Source organism: Monosiga brevicollis, genomic scaffold, assembly GCF_000002865.3.
Source record: "Monosiga brevicollis MX1 MONBRscaffold_25 genomic scaffold, whole genome shotgun sequence".
Taxonomy (NCBI): Eukaryota; class Choanoflagellata; order Craspedida; family Salpingoecidae; genus Monosiga; species Monosiga brevicollis.
In genome coordinates, this window is record NW_001865062.1 from 557,547 (window position 1) to 581,719 (window position 24,173).

General features: G+C 54.3%; 5 protein-coding genes across 5 annotated transcripts; 3 read left to right on the forward strand and 2 right to left on the reverse strand.

The window, feature by feature from the left end:
- Positions 1 to 273: 273 nt before the first annotated feature.
- Positions 274 to 3,137, forward strand: MONBRDRAFT_28367 (uncharacterized protein; the record flags this gene model as incomplete). The annotated part of the gene is made up of 11 exons (XM_001748727.1): positions 274 to 328; positions 456 to 522; positions 667 to 909; positions 1,073 to 1,145; positions 1,252 to 1,443; positions 1,491 to 1,690; positions 1,793 to 2,052; positions 2,260 to 2,282; positions 2,365 to 2,549; positions 2,650 to 2,787; positions 2,930 to 3,137. The coding sequence occupies 11 exons, from the start codon at positions 274 to 276 to the stop codon at positions 3,135 to 3,137; spliced, it is 1,644 nt and encodes a 547-aa protein (XP_001748779.1).
- A 1,173-nt stretch (positions 3,138 to 4,310) lies between these two features.
- MONBRDRAFT_28368 (uncharacterized protein) lies at positions 4,311 to 5,674 on the forward strand (the record flags this gene model as incomplete). Its single annotated transcript, XM_001748728.1, has 4 exons — positions 4,311 to 4,360; positions 4,384 to 4,999; positions 5,328 to 5,431; positions 5,527 to 5,674. The coding sequence occupies 4 exons, from the start codon at positions 4,311 to 4,313 to the stop codon at positions 5,672 to 5,674; spliced, it is 918 nt and encodes a 305-aa protein (XP_001748780.1).
- Positions 5,675 to 5,927: 253 nt separating this feature from the next.
- Positions 5,928 to 7,050, reverse strand: MONBRDRAFT_38465 (uncharacterized protein; the record flags this gene model as incomplete). Its single annotated transcript, XM_001748797.1, has 2 exons — positions 5,928 to 6,807; positions 6,922 to 7,050. The coding sequence occupies 2 exons, from the start codon at positions 7,048 to 7,050 to the stop codon at positions 6,412 to 6,414; spliced, it is 525 nt and encodes a 174-aa protein (XP_001748849.1). The 3' UTR covers positions 5,928 to 6,411.
- Positions 7,051 to 7,904: 854 nt separating this feature from the next.
- Positions 7,905 to 10,352, forward strand: MONBRDRAFT_11021 (uncharacterized protein; the record flags this gene model as incomplete). The annotated part of the gene is made up of 2 exons (XM_001748729.1): positions 7,905 to 8,314; positions 10,226 to 10,352. The coding sequence occupies 2 exons, from the start codon at positions 7,905 to 7,907 to the stop codon at positions 10,350 to 10,352; spliced, it is 537 nt and encodes a 178-aa protein (XP_001748781.1).
- A 37-nt stretch (positions 10,353 to 10,389) lies between these two features.
- Positions 10,390 to 21,660, reverse strand: MONBRDRAFT_33860 (uncharacterized protein; the record flags this gene model as incomplete). The annotated part of the gene is made up of 18 exons (XM_001748798.1): positions 10,390 to 10,694; positions 10,781 to 10,908; positions 11,048 to 11,129; positions 11,238 to 11,304; positions 11,445 to 11,580; positions 11,675 to 11,771; positions 11,871 to 11,968; positions 12,045 to 12,101; positions 12,186 to 12,243; positions 12,534 to 13,203; positions 13,369 to 14,072; positions 14,499 to 14,538; positions 14,666 to 19,177; positions 19,897 to 20,103; positions 20,233 to 20,430; positions 20,681 to 20,737; positions 21,299 to 21,425; positions 21,484 to 21,660. The coding sequence occupies 18 exons, from the start codon at positions 21,658 to 21,660 to the stop codon at positions 10,493 to 10,495; spliced, it is 7,617 nt and encodes a 2,538-aa protein (XP_001748850.1). The 3' UTR covers positions 10,390 to 10,492.
- Between the last annotated feature and the right edge of the window lie 2,513 nt (positions 21,661 to 24,173).

Sequence of the window (24,173 nt, forward strand, 5' to 3'; positions counted from 1 at the left end):
TGTGTGTGTGTGTGTGTGTGTGTGTGTGTGTGTGTGTGTGTGTGTGTGTGTGTGTGTGTGTGTGTGTGTGTGTGCGGTCGTGTCATCGGCGGCGGCGGCTCGGGGCGCTGCCCGCGGAGGCGGTGAATGCAACTCCGCAAAAAAAGATAATGATGGCGCAGCCTTTGATCGGGGGGTTGAAAGGAACCCAAAGCTGCCGTTATGTGGGGGTGTTGGTCTGCTTGTTCACGCCGTCTGTCTTGATACATGTAGAAGACTGCGGTGACTGCAAACATGGCGGAAGATGACGTGCTGAAACAGCCCTTTGATCTGGCCGTCGAGGGAACCGGTATGGCTAGTTGTGCAACGCTAGCCCCATGGAACGCGGCTGCGCCAACCCTTTTGGCCGTTGCTTGAAACGAATTGTCTGAGAACTTGCCAGGTCTCATCCACGTTCATGTTTTGTCCCAATACAGGATTGATCTGCTCCATTCTGGCAGCAGCCGCATCGCGGGTGGGCAAGCGCGTCATCCATGCCGACAGGTCTGCCACCTTTCTCACTTCATGCGCTCTTGAACACTTGCTTCCCTTGCATCAACGCGGGCTCTCATTGCTGTGGCTATTCCATGCTTCCCGGCTCGTGGCGCGGCCTTGCTGATGACGTGGCGTATTGATGGGCACTGACAGCCGTACCAGCTATGGCCGACAATGGGCCTGCCCCAACCCATCCGAACTGGGCCAGCTAGGCGCCGCGTATGTTGCGACGATGGCCCGTGACAGTCAGGCTGGCTCGCATTTGCCCAAGGCATTCACGAGGAGTTTGGTTATTTGCGACCTGTCAGGGATGGTGTATTTGATTTGGTGGTGCATCGCCCGTGGTCTGGACCCGAAGCACAAGTGCGACGTGTCCAGCTCGAACTTGCTCCGCAAGTAGGTACTTTGCCCCTGCCCTCTTGCCCTGCACCAGCCTCGCGCTGCCAGATCCCAGTGGGCCCCCCTTGGCTGCCCTCACGAAACTACACACCCACTTCCACCCTGGCGATGACAAGATGTGCTTTGCACGGGGGGCCTGCATCCGCCTCCTGCTCGACAGCAACACGACTCGCTATTTAGACTTTAAGCCACTAGCGCAACTCTTTCAGCACGATGGAGAGAAGGCGACCGTTGTACGTTCCACGCACTCCTTCCTTTGTTCGTTCGTTCGAGCCCCGACGGTACTTCTGCGATGGTCGAATGAACAGCGCAACTGAACAATACGTTACCTATGCCCAGGTGCCCTACAGCAAGCCAACACTGATGCGTGACCGACTTTTGTCCCCACGCGACAAGCGCGTGCTCGTGCGCTTTCTGCAAAAAGTGGTCTCCGAGGCAAGCGAGGCTGCGGCCCAGCCAGTTTCCACCGACCGCACCTTTGTGCAATACTTGCAACAAGATCATGGTCTCTCGGATAGCCTCTGCCACCTCGTCTCGGATTTCATGACCTATCTGCCTCCCGATGCCCCGGTAAGCAGGGCACAGTGTCTGAATCCAGTGTCATGCCTGGACTCAAAATGTCTGACAAGCCCAAGCCGCCTCATGCCCCTGTGCCAACACAGATTGCGGCCGGTTTGGCAGCCATGGCCCGCTTCATGTCATCCCTGGGCGTGTACACCGAGACGCCTCTGCTGCTCAACATGTATGGCAATGCCGAAATTGCCCAGGCGTTTTGTCGGTGAGTTTGCTTTTGCTATGTAGTCCCCTCATGCATCCCGGTCCGCGCGCTCAAATCGCCCATGACCGTGGCCGCTCTGTGGACTTGATTCCCGCGTGGTAGGCTGAGCGCAGTGTACGGCGGCATCTACATGCTGCAGGCCAATGCGCCTGCCGAGCCTCAACGCAGTCACGCCGACGAGCACGAAGATAGTGATGTCTTGATTGCACCAGATTCCATCTGCAGGCCTGCGTGGACCTGGCAATTGGGCGAGTTTAATGTTGGTTGTCACCGCGTGGTGCGCACGGCCCTGCCGCACAAAATGCCGGGTCGGGTTGTGGCTCGACTGGTGGCCGTGACGCGTCACTGGCCCACCTGTCTCGGTGAGCAGGATGGCACGGCCGTCTTGTTGACTTTCAAATCTGGTGTAGCGGACCAACAAAGCTCTACGCGTGTTTACATTACCGGGCCTGGCGCAGGCACCACACCGGACGGCCTGTGTAAGCGCCGACGATGCTCTTGCCTTTCTTGACATTTTTTTTTCTTTTTCTTTTTTCTCTTTTTTTTCTTTTTTTCCTTGTGTGAGACAGACTCACAAGGGTGTGCTGACTTGGTACGTGGTTCAATGTGCCTCTGCAGACGTTGTGCAGTTTACAAGCGAAGACTGCGCCGGGAACTGGTCGGAACGGCTCCAGGCGTTGCTGTCTCTCTTGTATCCGGCGGAAGCTGCGACCCCCGCAGCTCCACCCGTGGAAGTTGACGCTGACTCGACAACAGCATCCGCAGACCCTATTGTATTCTCAGCCACATTTACGCAGAGCGTTGCTGGTGTCCTGGATGACTGTTGCTACGAGGAGAATGACGGCATCGTTTACGTGGCGTACGCCCTCTGACTTCCCACCTGTGCCACCTGTGCTCTGCGCTCTTGAACGGCTCTCACCGTGCTGTTGGTGTCACCGCACTGCCTCGCAACCCGGCAGAGATCGCTGGGACGGCACTCCCAGTTTGGACGATGCCGTTCAGCGAGCTCAGCGGCTATTTGAATTTCTGTTTCCGGGCGAAGAGTTTTTGCCGCCCATCCCGGATCCTGAAGATGTTGTTTTTGATGCTACTGAACGGTGTGTGCGCGGTTTGGACGTTTGGGGACCTGCCTGGGCGTGCTCTGTTTTTGTTTTTTGTTTTTTTGTTTTTTTTCGGCTTGCTTTGCCTTGGAGGTATGTATCGTGTCGACGGGCTCATCTGAAAAGGGAATTAACGTAGGGTGGTCATCAAGCCTGCCACGACGGCGTTTGGAACCATGTATCTGCCCATGGAGGCATACTGCGTGGACCCTACTTCGCAATCGCTGCAAGTAGACAAGGTTCTCCAAGACGACTTGCTGCATATGGTGGCCAACAATACAGCACAACATGCTGTGGCACAAGGCAGAGCTGAGGCGCAGGTTGTATTGGCCGAAAGCCAGGCTTAACTTGGCTCATGGTTGAAACCTTGCGGGTGCTGCAGCTGTGAAGAATCATAGCATAGGAAATTGATTGAAGAACGATTTTGGCCCGCTCAGTTGGGCAGGAGGCACATTTATGGTCCAAGCCAGGAGCTAAATTACCAGTCAAAGGGGGTAACGAGGGGCCCGTGTTTATACGGCCGTGATCGATGATGTGGATTGCGGCCTTGGCGCTTGTCACCAAGCACGGGGCCGTTGCCGCAAGGATCAATTTTAAAGGCCTCAACGGTGGCTGCCTCCCCCCGCAGGGCCCCCTCGAGGGCGGGTCCAGGTGATGGGGACCCGCATCCATGGTAGGTGTAGCACACCTCGAGTTGCGGTACGCGGGACCGGATCGTGTCGACATGTAGCTGGAAGCGCTGCTCTTTGAAGGACCAACCAACAATCTTGATCCACCACCCAAGGGGTTGAAACGGCCCAAGCCAATGGCGCGCAGACAGGCAGACAAAGGCGTGTATGAGTCAAGCGTGGCAAATTGTTCTGGGGCTGCTGGCGAGCATGGGCATGTACGCACATCGAGGGTCTGTGGTGCATAACCAAAGGTTTCTTGAAAGCGTTGAATGGCGTAAGCAACATTTTCCATCGAGTCCCGGGCATATTCTTCGAGGAGAACTTGGTCAGGATTGAGCAACAGGCCGGCGGCACGCGCCGCGCGCAGGTACGAGGCAGCCTCGGTGATCGTCGAATCAGCTCGAGTGGCGCCGCCAGAAAACACGAGCACGGCCTTGGCGTCGTCTTGGACGAGTTGGCAAGCCTTTTCAATGTGCTGAAGAAAGTAGACCGGCTCACCGCGCTGAAAACTCTGGAGCACCCACTGATCGTCCTCACTCACGCGCTGGCGAGCGTCTACCTCGCACAAGTGGAAAAAAGAAACCGAGGTGGTTGGGGGGCAACTGGTCAGTCCAGCGGCAGGGAGGAAAAAGGGGCTGGGCGGAAAACAGGCAGGAAACCAGGCAAGAAAACTCTTCAAACGACAACACAAGGCATCCATCAACACAACAGACCAATAGACCAACAGACCAACAGACCAACAGACCAACAGACCAACAGACCAACAGACCACCCCCCCAGCAAGCCCTCCCCCCGCGCCAGTCCAAACCTCACCCGAGGCCTCGGGATCGCCGACATAGACAGCGTGACATGGCACCAACACCAGCAGCATCGGCGCTGCCGCTGCTGCTCCTGCCATGGTACTGGATGTCAGAAAATATAGCCGTTACACGTTGCCTTTGTGTGTAAAGAAGTTGGCTCCCTCTCTCTCAAACTCTCACTCTCTCTCAAATTTCGTAACTGTCTCGCTCTCTCTCGCTCTCTCTCTCAACTCTCTCAAACTCTCGCTCTCTCTCTCTCAAACTCTCGCTCTCTCTCTCTCTCTCAAATTCTCACTCTCTCTCTCTCCCAAACTCTCTCTCTGCTCGCACACACACACTCTCTCTCTCTCTCTCTCGCTCTCTCTCTCTCAAACTCTCGCTCTCTCTCTCTCTCTCAAACTCTCGCTCTCTCTCTCTCTCAAACTCTCACTCTCTCTCTCTCCCAAACTCTCTCTCTGCTCGCACACACACACACACTCTCTCTCTCTCTCAAACTCTCTCTCTCTCTCAAACTCTCGCTCTCTCTCTCTCTCAAACTCTCGCTCTCTCTCTCTCTCAAACTCTCACTCTCTCTCTCTCCCAAACTCTCTCTCTGCTCGCACACACACACACACTCTCTCTCTCTCTCAAACTCTCTCTCTCTCCCAAACTCTCTCTCTGCTCGCACACACACACACACACACTCTCTCTCTCTCTCTCTCTCCCTCTCGTACGCACTCACTGCTCAGTCGAGAGCAAGTTTGAGGTGGCTGCTGGGGTGGGAGCGCTGGAGGGTATATGCATGGGTTGGCTTGAATTGGACAGGAGGGGGGAGAAGCCATGGCGCAGCGAGCAGGGGAATTGCTCCCCACGATTGAGGGAGTTTCCGGCTGGCTTATTTCAGAGCATGGGCAGATTTTGGCGGGCCAGAGTGCCAAGCTCGACCAGGTGCCGTCCGGCCTGCGCATGCCACCCCCTTGTGTATGAGTGTGTAAGAGGCGTAGATACCCCGATGCCTGCAGTGCACTGATCATTCGCCATTGGTGCCCCGCTGGCCCACACTCGTTTCTGGCGAGGGGTTTGTTAGGAATGCGTGCAGGCGATCTGTGCAGCCTTTCAGAAAGGCACTGTTCCCAGTGCTTTGATGTTGGGGGATGTGCATTTTGTGGTCACCCGAGCCCTCCCAGATCGGTTCGTGCCTGAGCTCGCCCAGCTGAAATGCACAGCCAAAACCTGCCTCATGATGCCGGCCTCCTGATGCCGGCCTGCTGTCCTTGCCCGTGCAGGATCGACGCCGTGGCCCGGCACGAGCGTGGGGCCTTGGTCGCCCTGTCCTGTCACCACGGAATCTTGCTTTTTCACGTCTTGCATCCCCAAACATTGCGTGCTGCCCTGCCGCTCATCCTGAGTGCCACGGACAAGCTGAAAAATTAGTGCAGACAAGGCGCCGTGCGCGTGCCCTTGCGCTCTGTTGTGCTGTGTTGTGCTTGGCTCTGCCGTGCCCAACCACGCATTCAACTGATCTCAACGGCTGCCTCCTTATTCTTGTAATCGGCTGTTTGTCTCTATTGGTGCTGTGCGCCGAATTGATCATCGCCCTCTTTCGGCGCTTGAAAATTCCCGACCCTGAACAGCATTGGCAGTGTTGAGCAACCATTCGAGTTTGGGTTGTGGCAGTGGCAGAGCTAACGTACATGCGATCAATTACGTTTGTCAAAGTGAAAAAAGCAGATACCAATGCCTCGATGGATGGAGAAAGACTGGAGATCTGACCAGAGCAAATGGAGAAAAGACAAAGATAAAACAAAAAAGAGCGGAGAAGGGGTGACAGCCGAGGCGAACTGATGTCTGAAAATCAGGGCTCTTGGGGATGGTGTCAGGGTGGATGGTTAAAGTGCTTGGCAGCGAGCCAAAGCCAGGCAGACAAGGGTCGGGTGGCACAAGAGAACAAAACAGAGCACGAAACCACTTGGGATGGGGGCTTCAAGATGGTTGAAAGAACGCTTCCAAACACACGGTGTGGCAGCGTATGTGGTGGACTTGAGCAAACCTCAACGCAAGTGGTCGGAAGAGGGCTTGGCCCTCAAACTCACTTCTAAATCCTAGGAAAAATAAACAACAGTGGCAATGACAACATAGAGAACGGGGGAGGAGGAAGAAGACCAAGGAGGCTAGAGCTGGGGCAAGGCCAGGTCGATGAGGGGCGAGGAGATGGACTCGACTGAGGAGGGCATGTCGACAACGGGTTCAATGGCTGGATCAAACAAAGTAGCGGCCATCTCCGAGCCATGGTTGACGGCGACCTCAAACATCATGTCGATCGAGTCTGAGGTCCAAACAACCTCGCGCGTGTCCTCGACAGGGGCTGGCGGCCATTCGGCCAACAGAAGCTTCTCCAGCAGCAGGCGGGTTGTCTCGTCGATGGGCAGGCTGACGCTCATGCTGCGCGGGCGGTCAGAGCCATTTGGGGAAGAGGGGGGCAAGAAAATGGTGGCATCGGGCATGGGCTGGTTGGCCGCGTCCGAGCTGCGGGGCGAGGGCATGGCTGACAATGGCTCCGATGAAATCTAAGAAAGGCGGCAGGCGATCAAGTCAGCGATGAGTGCCATGACCAAGCTCTTACAATGGGCACGGCTTTGAGAGGGCTCTGGGGACGAAGCAGGCGCTGCGAGGTAGCGTACCAGGGAGGGGCTGGAGGTAGCACTGCGAAACGTGGCGGTCCGGTTGGGAACGTTCTTGGCGTTGAATTGGCAGCTACTGCCGCTGGAGGTAGAGCGGAGGCGTGCGGGCAGCTCGCCGGTCTTAAACATGGCGCGGGCCCAGGGCACGGCAGCCACAAAGGTGTCAGGAAAGGGTGCACCGGGACAGTCCGGGCCTGTCGAGATGCTGATTCGCAATGGTGAATCCAGTTTTATAAGGTCACGCAAGCCAACAAAGAGGATGGAAATGCACGGTATGTACGGTGGAAGAGGCACCGCCCACGTTGACGGTGCTGCACGCAACAGGGGTGCTCGTACACGCTCGTTCGTCGCGCCAGAGGGCGATGATATTGGCGGTGACAATGGGACAAGGTCGGGCAAAGGCAGGGCTGACGGCAGAGCACAGCTGAATGGACGTGGGGCAGGGCAGGGCGGCAGCAACCAGCGCACGCGCTCGGGGGCGGGCTTGGAAGCAGCCGAGGAAGCGGCAAAGGGGCGTCGTGCCGGACGAGGGAGCAAGCAGAAAAATGGCCGACCTCGACACAGCTCCCTCAGGAGGTGTCGGAACAGGTTATTGTCTTGGAAATTCCCCAGTCGGTGGAATGGCGTTGAAGGTGGAGGTCGAGGTGGTGGTGGTGGTGGTGGTGGTGGAGATGAGCTGGGTGGGGGACAGTGGCAAGGAGGGGAGAAAGCCACCAAAGCAAAAGGAGTGGAATCTCACAAGTGAGAGGCAGTCGGGCGGGTGGTGCTGAGATGGTACTAGACGATGCGAGTCGAGAAACCTGGAGGCTGAAGACGCAAAGCAACCAAAAAGGCAGCACGAATCGACTGGTGGTGTTGATCGAAGGTTGCCCTTGTAGCTGATGGCTTCGCACAGGGAGGACGCAAGGACGACTGCAGGAGGAAGCGCTGAGGACACCTTTGTTGACGATCAGGAAGGAGAAGAAGGAAGGAGAGGTGGGAGAATGAAGGAAGGAATACGCGAAAGGAAGGTCGAGAACAAGCGGTCAGAGGCTCGGGAAGCCAACGACGACAATGGCAGCGGCGTCGGCGTCAAAGTCGGCGTCAAAGCCGGCGTCAAAGTCGGCGTCAAAGTCGGCGGTGAGCAAGACGAGCAACAAAGCCGTGTGCGCAAAAACAGCCAGAGTGAGGCAAAAGAGCAAAACTGGGGGGGGACCGGTCACTGGCACAACAACGAGGTGACGCGGGGAACGAGCGGCAGTTGGAAAATACGGCTGAAGAAGTCGCAAAGGGAGGGTGCTCGTCAGCTCTCAACCCAACCCAGTCGGTGCATGGACGAGAAGGACGTTGTCGTGTTAAGGGTGGAATCTCGGGATGGGGACGACAAGCAAGGCGCCTGGGGACGCCGCTCGAGGTGGGGAAAGCCAGAGAATGGATGATGGGACGACTCGTGTATGTCACACACGCAGTTGCACACCACACACACACACACACACACACACCCAGCGGTTCGGGGGTCGGGGGGGGTATGTGCCGACGGGGTGTGGTGTTTGGAATGTTGGCGGGTTGATGGTTTGATGATGGGGCGGACGTGGTGTGCTTCTGTCGCTAGCGAGCGTGGGTCGCAGGGATCGCAAGGCGGCGAGTCAAAGGGACACGGGACGGAGCCCGAGACTATGGGGAGCGGTCGTGGCAGGGAGGTCGGGGCGGGGGTTAGTGATGATTCCCTAGGCTCATCGGACCCGTGCAGAAGCAAGGCGGAGGGCGGGTGAATGTGCCCGTTACCGAAAAAGGGGGAAAGCCATCAGATTCTTCTCCTCCCGCCGCTGCCTGATGAAGATGCACAACGCGATAGCAGAAATACATGTCCCCGAGCCGAGAAAAGGGGGCCCTGCCAAAGGGGGGGTTATGGGGGTGCGCCCGCAGATTGTGTCTGTTGGTCTGTCTCCTTGAATCTGCGATCGCCAGAATCTCGCGCAAGACAGGACACACGGGTGGAAGCCAGCCCACCCTCTGCTCGGTCAGGCCATGATGGTCCGGGGATGGGACAGCAGGAGCAAGTCGATGCCTTGGATGCTGCCTCAACATTGACCACGACCCCGCGTCAGTCCCATGCAGATGCAAGACTGTCACGGCTACGAAGTGTGCATCGTATATCCTATGACGTCGCACTAGGACACTTGGTGAGAGCTGGTCGGTCGCAGATTGTCTCGAAACGCTCCTTTTGCGTGCGCTGCCACACACACACACTCTCTCTCTCTCCCTCTCTCTCTCTCTTCCTCTCCCTTTCTCTCGCGCGCGCGCGAAGCCTCCGAGGGAGCTGGTGCCGAGGCAGCAAAACCGGCTTGAGTCCTCCAAGAGTCGTATTCGCCCACGCGATGCCGAGGATCGCGTTGTTTGTTCTTCCTTCGACCACCTGAAGCACATTTGTAACCAAGTGATGTGAGCGAGGGTTTGAAGGTTGTGCTCTCGTAACAGAGCGCTGCCATAACACGCCCAGAGCCAGTACCAGAGCGCACAGCAGTGCAGCCAGAGCCAAAGCCTGAGTCGTCGGAGCCAGAACCAGAGCCAGAGAGCCAGAGCAGAAAACCAGAGCCAGAGCAGAAAGTTGAGTTAAAGTCAGAGACTTGGGCGGAAACGCGCTCAGAGATAGAGAAACATAACAGCGAAACGCAGAGATAGAAAATAGTTGACAGGCAATCGCAGAGAGTGAAAGATTCAAAAGCTCAAAAGAGAGATAAAAGTGTGGGTCGCATTGTGTCCCATTGTGGGCTCGTGTCGTGTTGTGGTGTTTGCAGACGACCCGCGACCGAGGTTAAGGGGAAGAGTGAGGGCTGTACGCGCTGGCACGGATGAGCTTCTCCTCAGTGCCACCAAGAGGGTGGTGACGCACATGACAGACCTCTCCCCACTTAACAAAACCCATCCATATGCACACGAAGAATTGGAGTGGCGTTGCTTGCCCATGCAGTCTGGACATCTGGCCAGCCAGAAAATGGGGCTGTGGCGAGTTTTGCACGTCCGCCCACCCTATCCTCGGAGACTTGTCGTGTCGTGCTATGGGAGGAGGATACCCGCTCGCACATAGACGTAGGGAAAAAAATCAAAAAGAAACAACAGGTGTGGCGATGGGTGCCCCACTGCTCACACGTCAATTCGTTCATCGCGCCGCCAACATCTCCCTTCCGTCCGCAACGCGTCAAACCATCAACTGGGCACGGAGCAGAGCTTTCATCCAGCTTTGGTCGGATGCTGCTCGGAAGTGTGTTCTGATCGATCAACAACACACACCCATACATTCCAATGCATCTGCCATCTTTCCAAGAACACTCATCAAGTTCGACGGGACTGAAGAATCCCAACTGCTGCGGGCGTGCACGAGCGGCCATGGCTGCGCGGTTGCCACGCAGCCCAAATATCAGCCCGTCCCCCAGTGCTATCCACAGTCTTGAGCGGCTCTTGCCAACCAGAGAATGAGAACATGAATTTACATCGAATGTTAATTCATTTCGCGTCAAAAAACAACGGATTCTATTCTTGCCCATTCATTATGATTTCACATTCAACCAACTATCAAGCCCTTGAGCACTGCCTACAAAGCCGTCTCATCCTCCAAGGAAGTACCAATGGCAAATCCGGGATTGGTAGCCAAGGCGGACACCGAAGCGTCTGGATCAATCTCAGCAAATGCCGGCATGCTGTGACTTGTTGTCGATCCCCCATCAAGCAAATGTAATACCTCCAGCGCGCTAACCCGCGCCTCTGGGCGTGCGGCCCACATGTCCCGCAGAAGTCTATCCCCGCCACAAGACAAAAATGAACCTTCAGGACAGCCTGATGCCGGCCTCACAAGGAAAATAGTCAAACACTTGGCACACACCTGGTCATGTCCAACTCAAAGAGACTTTCGTGACCTGGACTTAGCTCCAGACGCTGTTGGCTAGTCAACTGTTCCATGATCTGCTGCAATGTTGCGCCGCGGTAGGGCGTTGCGCCACCCTCCATCGTCTGACACCAGCCCGATAAAATGTTTTGAGTCAGCAATTTTTTTCATCAGCAGACAACTCAAGAGAATGGCCAGCCATTGACAACGCATGTCCCCGCTCCTATCCTCCTGACACCCAAGCCAATGCCAACGCGCACGAACCTCCCAAAACAAAACGCCCAAGCTCCATACATCGCTGGCAGGTGAGTATCGACGATGCAGCAACGTTTCCGGTGCCATCCATCTAACAAGCATACGCACATTCACATGAGGAGTCATCAAGAGATTTCAAAGAACAACCGACTTTGCTCGCCAGAGCCGCGACGCCGCTTCCGACGACTCCCACACTCACCGAAACGGCATATCTTCCTCGGCCGATGCGCGATAGTAATTGGCCTCATCATCCACGTAACGACTCACTGAGACAGGAAGTGGGAGAACAAAAAAAACGTGCCCGAGTGAGAAGTGAAAGAGGCAGAGTATATGTCGGCCCTTTCAAACCCACCCACACAGGCGAGGAGTAGCAGAAACCCCCGGCGCTTCATTGCTTAAGACGTACAACCAAAGTCAGCTAGCTTGACCTGCACTTGTGTCATCGTGTCTTCCATCACCAAGACGTTGCGTGCAGCCAGATCGCGGTGCAATACACCACAAGCGTGCAAAAAGCAAACACCCGCAGCCGTTTGCGTCAAAACCTGGGACGCCGATCGTGGGCCAAAAGAATGAAGGCAAACAAGATACACGATGAAGTGCTATCCCATCAAAATTGTTCCAACAATGGAATCGCACCTGCCGACGTTTGGAGGGATTGACTGCGACCTGCGCCCGTAGCCAACTTCGCAAATCGCCATGCTGTGCCAACTCAAGCACGAGTTGGATGGGTGACCTGACATTGTCCCAAGCGCAGCTCTCACATCATGAAAAATGACGGCACCGTGCACAGCCAACGGAGACGCACGGGATCAGCTACATCTCTCTTACTCACATATCATGCACGATGGCAATGAGATTGATGATGCTGGGATGCACAGAGAGTGCGTGCAACATCGCTGCCTCAAGCATCGGTGCCTTGAGATCACCCCCCTAAAAGGCAGCACATAAAACAGTGCATGATGGCCGGCTGCAAAACCCGCGCGTCCATTTCAGCAAAGAAACTAACGGCAACTTTGTCAAACGTCTTGACAGCCACTGGCACTGGATAACCCTTGAGCAGAGCCTATACAAAGGACCATGTGCCGAATGCGCCTGGTAAGCCCCAAACTTTGACCCAGCTGCCAAAAACATTTTAGACGCCTCTCACTTTGTACACGCTGCCAAAGTTGCCCGCTCCCAAACCGCGCTGGAAGGTAAGATCGAGGCTACAAGCATCAAGATGAAGATGGGACAATCATTTCCCCAAACACATAATGTACAAACATCCACCCCGAAGCAAACACATCCCCCGTAAAAAAACAATGAACAAGACAGGGAGAAAAATAGAAATGAAATGAAAATAAAAACGCGAAATTGTTGGTGAGTCGAAAAGCGAGTGGTTCACTGAGCTAGGCGTGTCAGTTCCCCCCTGCCTCTGTCCAAATGCAAAGGTGAACTTTCTCAAACAACTCTTGCCCATTCATTTCATCCCCATGGAGGCAGCTACACAACTCACGTGGAGGCAAGTGAGGCTTGCGTTCGTGTTCGCATCAGCTCGAGCAAAGCCGAGTCCCCTTGGTGCGCTGCTGCCGCTTGCTGCAGTTGCTTCTGAAAGTCCTGAATCGCCAGCTCCAATGTTGGAGCAGAAGACATCGGCATCTGCGCTCCGGTGTGGGCCACCCGCTGTGTCCGAGTGGCCCGCAAAACCACAACAGCAATCATGCCCGCAATCCCGAAGATCACCGGGATCAACACTCCCAAAAATGCGGGCGAATCGAGAAATCCCTGGTTGCTTCGACTTGAGGCCTGGTCCAATGGAGGCAACGTTGTGCCGCTTGGAACAAACCCTGTGGTGCTTGCTGTTGTCGTTGTCGTCGTTGTCGTCGTTGTTGTCGTTGTCGTCGTCGTTGATGGTGGAGCTGCCGTCAAAGTGCCGTTAAAAGCTGCATCATAGTAAGATGTCACCTCCACAATGTAATTTGCATCCGGCACAGCTTGTAGCACTTCTTCGCTGATACTCAACAAGAGGGCCGGCCCGCTCAGAATCTCGATGCCACCGTTGATGCGCACTGCCAAAGCATTCTCTCTGAGCGCAACGCGTGTGAGGTATCCCACCCTCTGCGTCTCGTTCAACATCACGACAGTTTTTCGAGTGGATATTTGAACCAGTCGCACCATAATATACCCTGCGTGCTCACACGCCAACGCCAACCGTTGACGAAACACGGCAGCATCGTGCACGGTCGTGCATTCGGGCACCAGAAACACGGACGGTTGATGCCAAGCATCTTGCTCATGAACGCTCACCACCATGCTGGTGTCCTGAGGCTGACTTAAAATAGCATACCCACCTTCCAGCAAAAGCAGCCTGAGCTCGCCGGCTGCCAGTGAACGAGGCGCTAGCACCACTGCCACGGAGTAATTTTGAGGACCGTGATAAGTCAGCAAAACAGTGGTGTTGGTACGCTCATCCACCAAGCCCACTCGGCTGTTTGAGCGGTCACCATATACCCTGAGCCAGTCAGCCTCCCAGCTGGTAAGCTGCAAACACTGCGCATCACGGGTTGCATTGACTTCAAAATCTTCGGGAAATCGATATGCACACAGCCTAGTGTGTGTGTGTAGCACTGCCAACACGGCTTCATCAACCACCGCATACGGCGCTCGATACTCCACTGAGACTTGAGGTTGTGCTATCTGAATCTGGAAAGGCCATGTTTGACTCTGCTCATCAAAGACGGTCAAGACCAACTTATTGATATATGGATCATCGCCCATGACTAGATAACGGGAGGCAAGGGTCATGATGGCCAAGCCGTTACGAAACTGAGGATAAGGAAATGCACTGAAGGGGTCATGAAAGTCACCAATGGCCCACTTGTTGTCCAGCTCCGAGTAGAGAATTCGGGCCATCAGGCCAACACTAGAAGCTTGTGACACCCCAAACGGGTCGGTTGCGTAAAGCACATCAGAGTTCATGTCGCTGAACGTGAGGGCGTAGCCAATATTGAAAAAGGAGCTGCTAAGATTGATCCAGGTTGACACCAGCTCACACCTAAGCATGACAAAAGAAAGTATTGTTTTGACATTTACAAGAATACATGCATAGAACACACAATCAGGTGAAACATATGATCCACATGCGCACCAGCGAGACTGGCTGGTAAAGCATAATACGCCAAGAAGCTCAAAGACATTCCATCCCATGGAACCCCCCGACCAGGCATGACAGATCACTCAAAACAATTGGAAAAAAATTTACGAAACTAACGCGGCACTGGGAAAGTCGACGACAAGCTGATTGGCCACGTTTGGCGGATCCAAGTCTCTGCAGGACTTGCATTCCCATGGAAGATAGGGCGTTGGCACGGCAGGCGCAGTGTCGGTCGCGCAATCCGGCCACAGAAAACATGGGCAATCGCGCGGGTCGCCTACGTTTAAGCAGAGACAGGATCAGGCATAAGTGAGTTCAAGCGCGCACCTTGACAATTTACCGATACCACATCGCATGTTCACACCACCTACCAACGCGCATAATACGACGCCACGAGACGCTACGTAACTGCAGCACGGAACGCCCACGCGCCCAAAGATCTACGTCGCGGTTGGACAAGGACCAGGGGACCACGGCGCTGAACGTCACCGGACTTTCAGACAGCACTAGCGTATAGCTGACATTCACTCCGTCCACTGTCACCCGCAATTGCGTTGCCTGCGAGCTCAATACTTGTGCAATGTCGCCGTGCAAGCTCAACTCGAGCACCACCATGTCCATGTCCGCGGGCGCATTTAATTGAGCCACCAACGACCATGCATCAGCAGCGGTCCATACGGTCTGCACCAGCGCCGTGTCATCCACATTGCCTGCCCAACCTTGGGCGTCCAGGCCGCCAAACGGCTCTGAAGTGGCTGTCATCAAGCTGCGGTGTCGCATGGCTGTGGTGTTGACACTGATTAGATGCTCAAGTTCGGAATATTGTGTCAGAGCCATTTGCAAGCGCGTGGCGCGCAACGCAACAAGATTGCAATCAACCCTCATGCTTCCGTAGCCCTGAACCTCCAACGTACCCGACCCACTGTCCAACCCAAATGTCAGTGTGTACTGAAGCGCAATGCTGGTACCGCTAAACTGCAGCACATTGCTCAAAATGGTGCAGTTGGCATCAGGTAGGAGAAGTGCGGGTCGTAAGAAATTGGGCGTTAATAGTGGGCAGACAGTTTTAGAAGCTTCGTCGAGGTTGTCGTTGCTACAGCGAGCCGAGCGGTGCGCCGTCATGGCCACAGCAGTTGTGCTGCCCAAGAAATTGAAAACGGCCGAGCTTTGCACACGATTCAGGCGCTGCTCCAAACAATCATCGGCCAAGCTCAGATCATGGTTTTGGCACTCAAAGTGAATCGAGAGCGGGGAAAGCGAACCTGGATTGCACTGCGAGCAGGCAGCAGTCCGGCCACATGCCGAATAGTCGAGCAATGACTGCACTGTGACCTGTTCGTGCATCCAATCCCCAGCACGCAGGATCAGGGTCACATCGCTCAAGGAACGAAGTGTCACGGGAACAAAATTATCATGAGCGGTCAGGTACCATGTTGAACACCGATCTGGCATTGTTGAGAGGCACACTTCTACTTCAAGGGTGTTGGTTCCCCAAAAAATGAAGGTGGCATCGCCACAGAGGCTTATGGCTTCGAGAACAAGCGAGGTGCCCGCGCAGATATTGACACTCGCATTGGTGCTCTGCAATCGCACGGGACCAACCGTGCCATGACAGTTGGCTGGCGCCGGTCGCTGGCGGCCTGCTGTATTTCCAGTTGACGTGTCCAAGAATTCCATGACACCATTTCCATGGAGCACACTGGCCACCTTTTCGGTGTATAAGGCTCGGCTCGAAGCTGTGACACCGGTGGTCTGAAGTTCTTGCTGGCACATTGGCACCATGGCCTGACCATCGTACCAGGTCGCGCCTGAAGTGTCGGTTGCATTGACCTTGAACAACGTCATCAGCTTTTCGCCAGCCACGGCCATATCCACGATGTCGTCCCTTTCGGCGAGATATTGCAACCTTGTGGTGTTGACAACAGGCTGCCAGCGTGATGGCCACGTGAACTCTTGTCGGACCACGAAATAAGGCTCGATGTTTTGACTATACCCGATGGACCAGCTGCCACCCCGACTACCCCGCATCACCATCGGCCATGCCAGACAAGAGGTCGATTCCAGCACATCCGAGTACCAGTCGTTGGCGAGCCACGCAGCAGTCGAGCACATGGTGGGGTCGTAGGACGTGTTCCAGGCTCGACTGATGAGAGTTGCATTGCCCGTCACCTCAAAGTCGTTGGCTGCCCGGTTGTCGATGAACCTCAGCCACCTCAGGCGTGAATAGAGGGTTTGATATTCGAAAACATGAAGTACATAGCTCAAGCTGTCTCGTGCACGGCAGCCAACCCAGATGCGCATTTGGGGGTCTAAGCGCACCAAGCAAGCCACACAACGTATAGAAGCAACAACACGGCTGAGAAAGACCCGTTCCGGGAAGAGCGCATAAATGTGCAGCGTTATCGATGCCTCGGTGTTTGCCACAACTTCGACCAGGAAGCCATGGGCATGCACAAAACACGTGGCGTTGTCAGTGGGACTCCATGTGACCGGTAGGGCCTGTGCAGCAAGCTCCACCGCTGATGTGTTAAGGCTAACCAGCTGCATGCCAGAAGCAGTCCGCACCAGGCGATCGCGCGGTCCAGCCGCAGAAGCCGCGAGCACGCCAGGCACAACAGAGCGTGGATAATTGCAGCGCTCAATCTGGCGCACGACCACTTGCCCTACAACCATGGGCGCCCGAAGGTACAGCGCCTGCTCGTCCGTGGTATCTTTGCATTGTGGAAGATTGGAAAGGTGCGTATCAACAAGTGTAAGTTCGTGGCGTTCTGTTGTCACGTTGTTACGCCGACAAATGAGAGCGACAGTCAAGAAGGAGTTGACACTGGGTTGACTGGCTACCACGATCCGCGAGGTCGGCGTCAGGCTGTGCAGGCGAAGGAGAAATTCATGCCCGTAATCTTGCTGACACACCAGCAGCTCCAATGGAGACCCCACCAGCAAGGTCGCCTCGCGAGCTGCACCCGTGCACTGGTCCAACAAAGCATTGTCATCGACAACGAACGAGGTAAACCATGCCCCGCTTTGAATCTGGATAAAAGTGGCGAGGACTTGCATGGAGATTTGCTCAACGCTGGGAAGCACGATGGTCTCGACCAAGGAAAATGAAAAGTTGGACATGGAAATGCGGTACAAATTAGGACTGTGGGACCACGCGGCCGTGCGCGCAAGAACATAGACGCCCGTCGGTGCGCTTGCGCTGGCCAGGATGTCCAAGCCCGGCGGCAAAAGGGTATACTGCTGATTTTTAAAGTCAACGTTGTCAAGCTCATAGGCAATGACTCTGGGAGTCGCATAAGACACGCTACTGTCAAAAGGGTCGACCTGCGTGATGAAGATCAGCCAAATTTGTGGTTTGTCTGCTGTTGTTATAACGTGTACATGCTCGGGCGAGTAGCCGTGGTACAGCTGAACGACCACAATCAAAAGTGAGGATGCGGGAGAATACCGCAGCGTGAACCTGGTCTGTGACCCCCTTGCGACTATTCCCATCAGGTTTGCACCCAAAGCCGTGGGAAGCAGGTCTTCCATTGTGTTGGTACCCGGAGAATGACTTGACCAACTGATGGACTTGATGGTGCCGTTCTCGTAGTTGCCTGCGTCAATCACCAGGTCCATTGTGACCAAGGTCTGCATCTCAACATTCACGGAAGGGATCCGCACAAAGGAGAGGTTGGTGGAATATATAAATCGAGGACTAAGGATGGTGAACCTGGGCAGCCGTCCACTTGAAAAGACCTCCCACACGCTAGACGCGACCTGAAGCCAGTACCAGCTGAGTGCATATTTACCCTGCATGCAAACGGCCAGGGCTAGGCTTTCACCATTTGGTGCTATCTGCAACTTGCCAGCGGTGCAATTCAAGGCAGTGGGCCAGTTCTTGATGGAATGAAAGGTGTCAGTAATCAAGCTGCGAGTCCAGATCGGTCGCCCCACATCGCTAATGGCCAAGTAGGAGAGCGATGTATCCACTAGCGTGCGATCCACAAGCAGGCTTTGCATCAATGTTGCTGGCTGGTCACAATCGCATTGGAGGCCTACTATCTCCACGTAAATATCGACTGTTTGGACCTTCTCAGGCAGCGCAAAGACAACGCTCACAGCCAGGCGGTGTGTGCCGACGGCTGGAATAACCAAGGTAAAATCACCCGTGTACTTGCTAATCAAGACATTGTGGTTCCGCGATGAAGCCATGTACACACTCGCTGAAACGGCGTCGCCAAATGTCACAACGCGTAGAGATGCCGTATTCAGACGGCACGGCATGGCAAAGGCTACTTCGGCAAGTCCAGGAAAGACGTTCTGAAGGCGAAAGTTGCGTGATGGGTGCAAGCAATCCAAGACAAACTGCTGCAATTCCACACCCAGAAGAGCAGCAATGCCCATGTCTGCCAGTGTATAGTGAAACCGAGAGATGTTATACTGTGAATGGCTAACTGCCAGCACCGTTTGAGTGCTTGAGTAATGGCCGCGAAGGTGGAAGTTCCAGCCTGTGGGGACGTCAGCCAACCAAACGTCTGGGGAATTGCGCGATATGAAATCAAAAGCGACAATGCGGCGGCCACATTGGCAGGCAATCGTGTCATGATTGCGCACGCTCAAGATGTTACAACCGGGCACCTGCCAGACGGGATACGAATCGACTGACAGATCCACTACAAGAACCGAAAAATCGTTGGCCTGCAGACCTTGTGCCTCCGCAAGAACATGAGAGCCCGTGCTGATCACGCGCGTGAATGTCGCACCGCGAATAGATCTGTACGCCACAGAAGAGCGCAGGGTGTCAATAATGAAAATTTGATTCAAGCCTGGCAGCGTCCCGACAATGTGGTGCCTGGTTTGATTCTGAGAAATTGCAATCGTCAGGTCCTCCGCAGGGTCAATGTTTGTTGTAGTCGCATTCCAGCCGAGACTTCCGTTTGTCAATAGGGGAAAGATATAAATCTGCGCCGAGGCAGAGTACGGCACTGAGCTGTAGATTTGGGATGAAGAGATCTCATTGATCGCTGCAAGCACTCGGCCGAGCCCAGGCAAGAGCTGGTCATCATTGGACCAAGAACTGGAGAGGACGAGGAGTTCGCCATTGGTTGCTCGAACCAAGATCCCTGAGAGCTGAGGGCTACGAGCGTCCAGAGCTGCCATCGACACGAAAAGCTGTCCGTTGCGTTCAACGACACTGTGACCAAAGCCGTATTGCCCGGGCGGCCGCGTTTCCTCCAGAGCCATAAACACGTGCGCAAGGCTAAAGGATAACATGGTATTCCCTGTCAACTGGGTGAGAGATGAAGGTGTTGGTAGAATGATGATTTTTTCACGACCATCACCGAGGATGGTTTGGGTGGGGCCAGCGTAGGAGCGGCTGATGTGCATATTCATAGACAATGCGAAGGTGTGAAATAGTTGGATCCGGGGCATAGCGCCGGACCGTGTCCACAGAACCCACCAGTCCGCTGAACCGTTGGTGAACGTGCTCCACCCCATCAAAACTGCGTTTGTATCCACCAAGACAAGTTCTATGAACATGAGGTAGTGCGTGAGGCTAAGTCGCACGTGAAAGACAAGAAACATGAAGAAGCTAGCGAAAGCAATGGAAAGTAGAAGAAGGCTTGGTCAAAGGGTGCAATCTGTTTCGTTTTTGGTTTTGTTTTGTTTTTCTTTGTTTTGTCGGTAAGAAAGAAGGAAATAGATGAGAGCATGAATACAAGATTGTAACAAAGGTGCACACCTCGAGCAGTGCCGTTTTGAAACGAGTAGCCATGACAAGTCGTCTGATCCACATCGCATAGTATCAGGAGAGAGACCAGTTCCTCGATCGGAGACCAGATTTCACTTCGGTAGGATGAGGCCTGAGGCCACACCGCAAAGCTCACGTGCACAGTCGCAATATCAAAAGCCCATTGGCGATGATCGACATATTGCCAGATGACCAGCCCTAAAGAAAGGAAAGGAACAGATCAAAAGGCAGAGGCGCGAGTACCATGAATGCAAGGACATTCCTGATTCAAAATGGTAGTTCTTCATGAGGAGGAGCGACAAATATGCCACAAGGTGTTGGACAAACCTGAATCGTCTTCGTCCTGCACGGTTTGCTGCAGGTGAATGATAAACATGGCGTCAGTGCTGGTGACCACGAGGTAGACTTCAATCATATGCGAGAACCATTCCAAGCTGCGCGCCCGCAGAGCGGCCACTCGGAGGCCGAAGCCATTTGCGTTCAAAAACTCGGCATGCAGTGGGCGCACGGACTGGGGAAACCCCACTGCAAGTGATGGAAGCAACAGAACACGGCGCGAACGTGAGAATGTAACATCGAGCCCACCCGGCAACCCATGCTCAGCGCCCCATGTCTTGACAAGCGTCAACGCCAAGGAAAGACGAGAGGAACCAGAGAGATGGGTTCGCAAAAGAAAAAAAAAAGCAAGACACCCAGGCACAAAGGGATAGTCAGATCCCTTGATATGAGGTGACTAGACTTGCACTCTTGGATCTGTTTTCAAAAAGAAACGCACTTGCGCCATCAGAAAGGATCACGTCGCCCGGGGTGGTTGCGCCTTGCACGATGCTTTCTGGTGCGGCGAATGCAACGCTGCGAAGCCGTGGCGCAAGCTCCAAGCGAGCGGATTGGCCGCTCAGATCTTCACCACACTCCAAACATGCGGTACTGTGCGTCGCATGCGGATTCTCAAGGATGACAATATCAGCACCTACGTGGCGGGCATCTACAGGGCCACGCCGACGCTGTGTCGACGCAAGAGATTGAAATGATCATGCATCGTGAGCCGTGAGCCACAGGCCCATTAAACGGGCTTTTTTGAAAAACTGACATCAACAAGAACAAATGCCAACGGGTGCGAGGCCGATCTCGCACCTGCACATCGAGCACGTATACAATCCAGGGGTCGGTTTCAATGTTTTGTGAATCAAAATCGGCGACAAAAAACGAAAATTCGGCCGCTGCGGTGGGCGATATCCATATTCAAGAGTACATGCGTATGGCGTCGGACAAGGAGAAGGGTGAGGCACAGGCACGGCTCAAAGACAGCCTGACCATTCGGGATGTGCGCGGCCAGACATGCGGTCATCGAGCCGCACGTGCAGGATTTCGCGAGAAACAGCAGAGAACGTACTTTCAATATCGTAGCTTCCACGAATTAGTGCCCCCTTGTTGTTACTGGCACCAGGAGCACTGATAAAGAAAAGGAGCTGTTCCTGCAAGGAATGAGTCATGCGCTTGAGTCTTGGGCTGGCACGGGGCTGAGGCCAGAGCCAAATTTACAATGATACGTTACATCAAAACATAGGGTGCACGAACCGATTCGCCAAGGAAGTCGGATACGACAGTGTGCATCTGAAGGAAACGAACGCTGGCGCCAAAGAGCGCTCCAGTCTGCGTGGTATTGATTAGCTGCAGCCCCGGCATCGAGCGGCTGATCTGAAAGAGAGTACCTGTGAAAAAATTGGCCGGTGGTGACTTGAGATGCTGGGGCATGACAAGCGCGAAAAAAAAAACAGCGATAGAGTAGTAAGCAATTGATATAGGAATGCTGCATCTTGAACCCACCTCGCTGATGATCATGAAAAAAAACCGTTCCACAATTGGGGCCCTCGTCACAGACAGTGCCAGGCTCTCCCAGGATGGAGTAACTATATCCAGTCTATATACACCCTCGGATTGAGCGTCGTGAGGCATAATAAAAATAGCCCGTGTAGGTGCGGCAAGGACACTAGCATCAATGGCAAAAGGGTCAGCAGGCAAAGAGACAAGGGAGTCAGTCGTACCCCTGGGTCGATGAAAAAATCACGCGAGGGAGCTGGATCCATTCTATTGTAGATGTGTCAGAGAGGTAGCAAATGAGGTGACGCGCAGTGACAATTTTCCGAGCGCCGATCGATGATGTGCGACGTGGCTCACCCATTGACGCGGGGGAGGAGGAGCACGTTCAAGAGGAACGCCAAAGCAAGCACTGGGAGGGTTAAGCAGCCCCGTGACAGGCGCCGTGCATACCCAACCATCATGTGTGGTTGAGGCCGGCAGCGCGCCCGCCGGCTGGGCACCACTCGTCTGCCTTTACCCGCAACCAAAATGCCTGAACATGATGTTGTGACACCCGATGATGGTCCTAGGCAGCTGACCGCACGAGGAAAGGAGGTCAGCAAACGTGAGCGACCAACGCGACTCTCACGAGGACGGGGCAACCAACTTCTGGCCACAGCCAGCCACTTGGCGCCGCCCTCGACGCTCAGCACACGCACCAGTCACGCGACAAGTCCAGCGACCACACACACACACCAACGTGTCGTGTGTGTCGTCGTGTGTGTGTGTGTCGTGTGTCGTGTGTTTTTTTTTTTTTGGGTCGAAAATCAAGGACGAGGACGACAGTATGTATTTTACTTTTTGTGTACTGTGGAATGTCGCTTGTTATGCGTTGGGGTGTTATGGGTAAAAAGTATTTTGGGGGATGATCTGGAAGGGGGCTGAATCAGAAGTATTATACTTGATTGATTGAGCGATCGATAATACTGAAAAAGTGAGAGGTGTTTGAAAAGTGGTCCAGTGATTCAGAAAATAAACACCCAATTCCTGTCTTGACGTGATTCTCACACACGCGTTCGAGTTGTCTCTCTCTTTTTATTTTTTCACTCTCTCGCGGTACGTGAAATGGCGGCGGCAGCAGCTGTGGAGTCAAGGGGCATCTCAACGGGGCGTGGGAAGCCAGGATGAACGTGGTGCTCGTGAAGCATTTGGGGCAACTTGCTGTTGCTGTTGGGCTTGTTCCTTTTTTTTTATTGCGGCTGGACTCATGATGGCATTGCTAAACTCCTTCTTGAGCTCGCTAGACCTTGAAGTATGCATCGTACCATTCAGCTGCTGAAGCGGTTGCAGCTCGTCGGCACGGTCGTGTCGCAGCCAACCCAGATGGAGAAGACGGCCAAGGTCCTCGTAACCCGGCTCTTTCGTCATCCAGTCACTGAAAAGGTTCGCCCTGCTGTCATTGGCTAGCATGTGTCTTGACTGGTCTGGACACTTTTTTTTTTCAATCTTTTTCTCCCTGGCACCCGAATCTCCTCTTTCGGTCACCTTTGCTCTTCTCCTCCGGCTCACGTTTTGCCCAAATCTCGCTCATCTCTTCGTGGATGCAACAAACCTGGCATTGCTTGGGTGTAGGTGATGAAGCAGCGCAAGAAATACTTGGTCCATGACGAGCTGAGCGCACGCATGCCTGGCGATGTCGTGCGGATCGAGGAGTGCCGTCCCCTGAGCCGCCGCAAGCACTTTGCCATTGTCGAGATTTTGCGAGAGGCTGAACGCTTCGAGCACCCCATCACCGGCCGTATTCTCACAAAAGCTAGCGATCACTAGGCGGTGTCCCTCTCGCGCCGTCTTGGCCTGATATCAAACTGTGTGGCACCATGATCGGTGTGGAACCCAGGTCATATCGTCCCGTCCACACTTGTGGGCGGTGGTCGACTCGAGCCACCATATGAATCATTGTTATTTGAGCAGCTTGATCCTCTTGCACACGCATGGTGTGCTTCTTCTCGCTGCTCGCACCGTTTGAGATATTTCCTGGTTCTCTGCTTTGCTCGTCTCGTTTTGTTGTTCGTCCCCGGTCTTGGCCTGCCCGGCCTGTTTGTCGAGATTGCCCTGTCCAAAAGTGTCCAAACGCTAATCAGGTCTTTCTTGTTTGCCATCTTTTTTCTCCCTCTTCTCCTGTGACTTTTTTTTTTCTTCTTCCTCCGTCTTTGCTAGCCCTCACAGATGAAGAGTCTGACTGCAAGCACTGACTGCTTCTCTTGTTTTTTTTTTTTTTTTGTTTTTTTTTGGATTTGCCTTGGACCTGCTGGTGCCGCGCACTTTGCTCGTGTCAATGTTCTAGGTTTGAATGTCCTGGTTGTCAAGGTGTCGCTAGTCGTATGCAAGTGCTCATGACATGACCCCGATTCACCAACCTGGAATCGATTTGGCAAATTTTTTATATCCTTGACTCTCCACGCGATCTC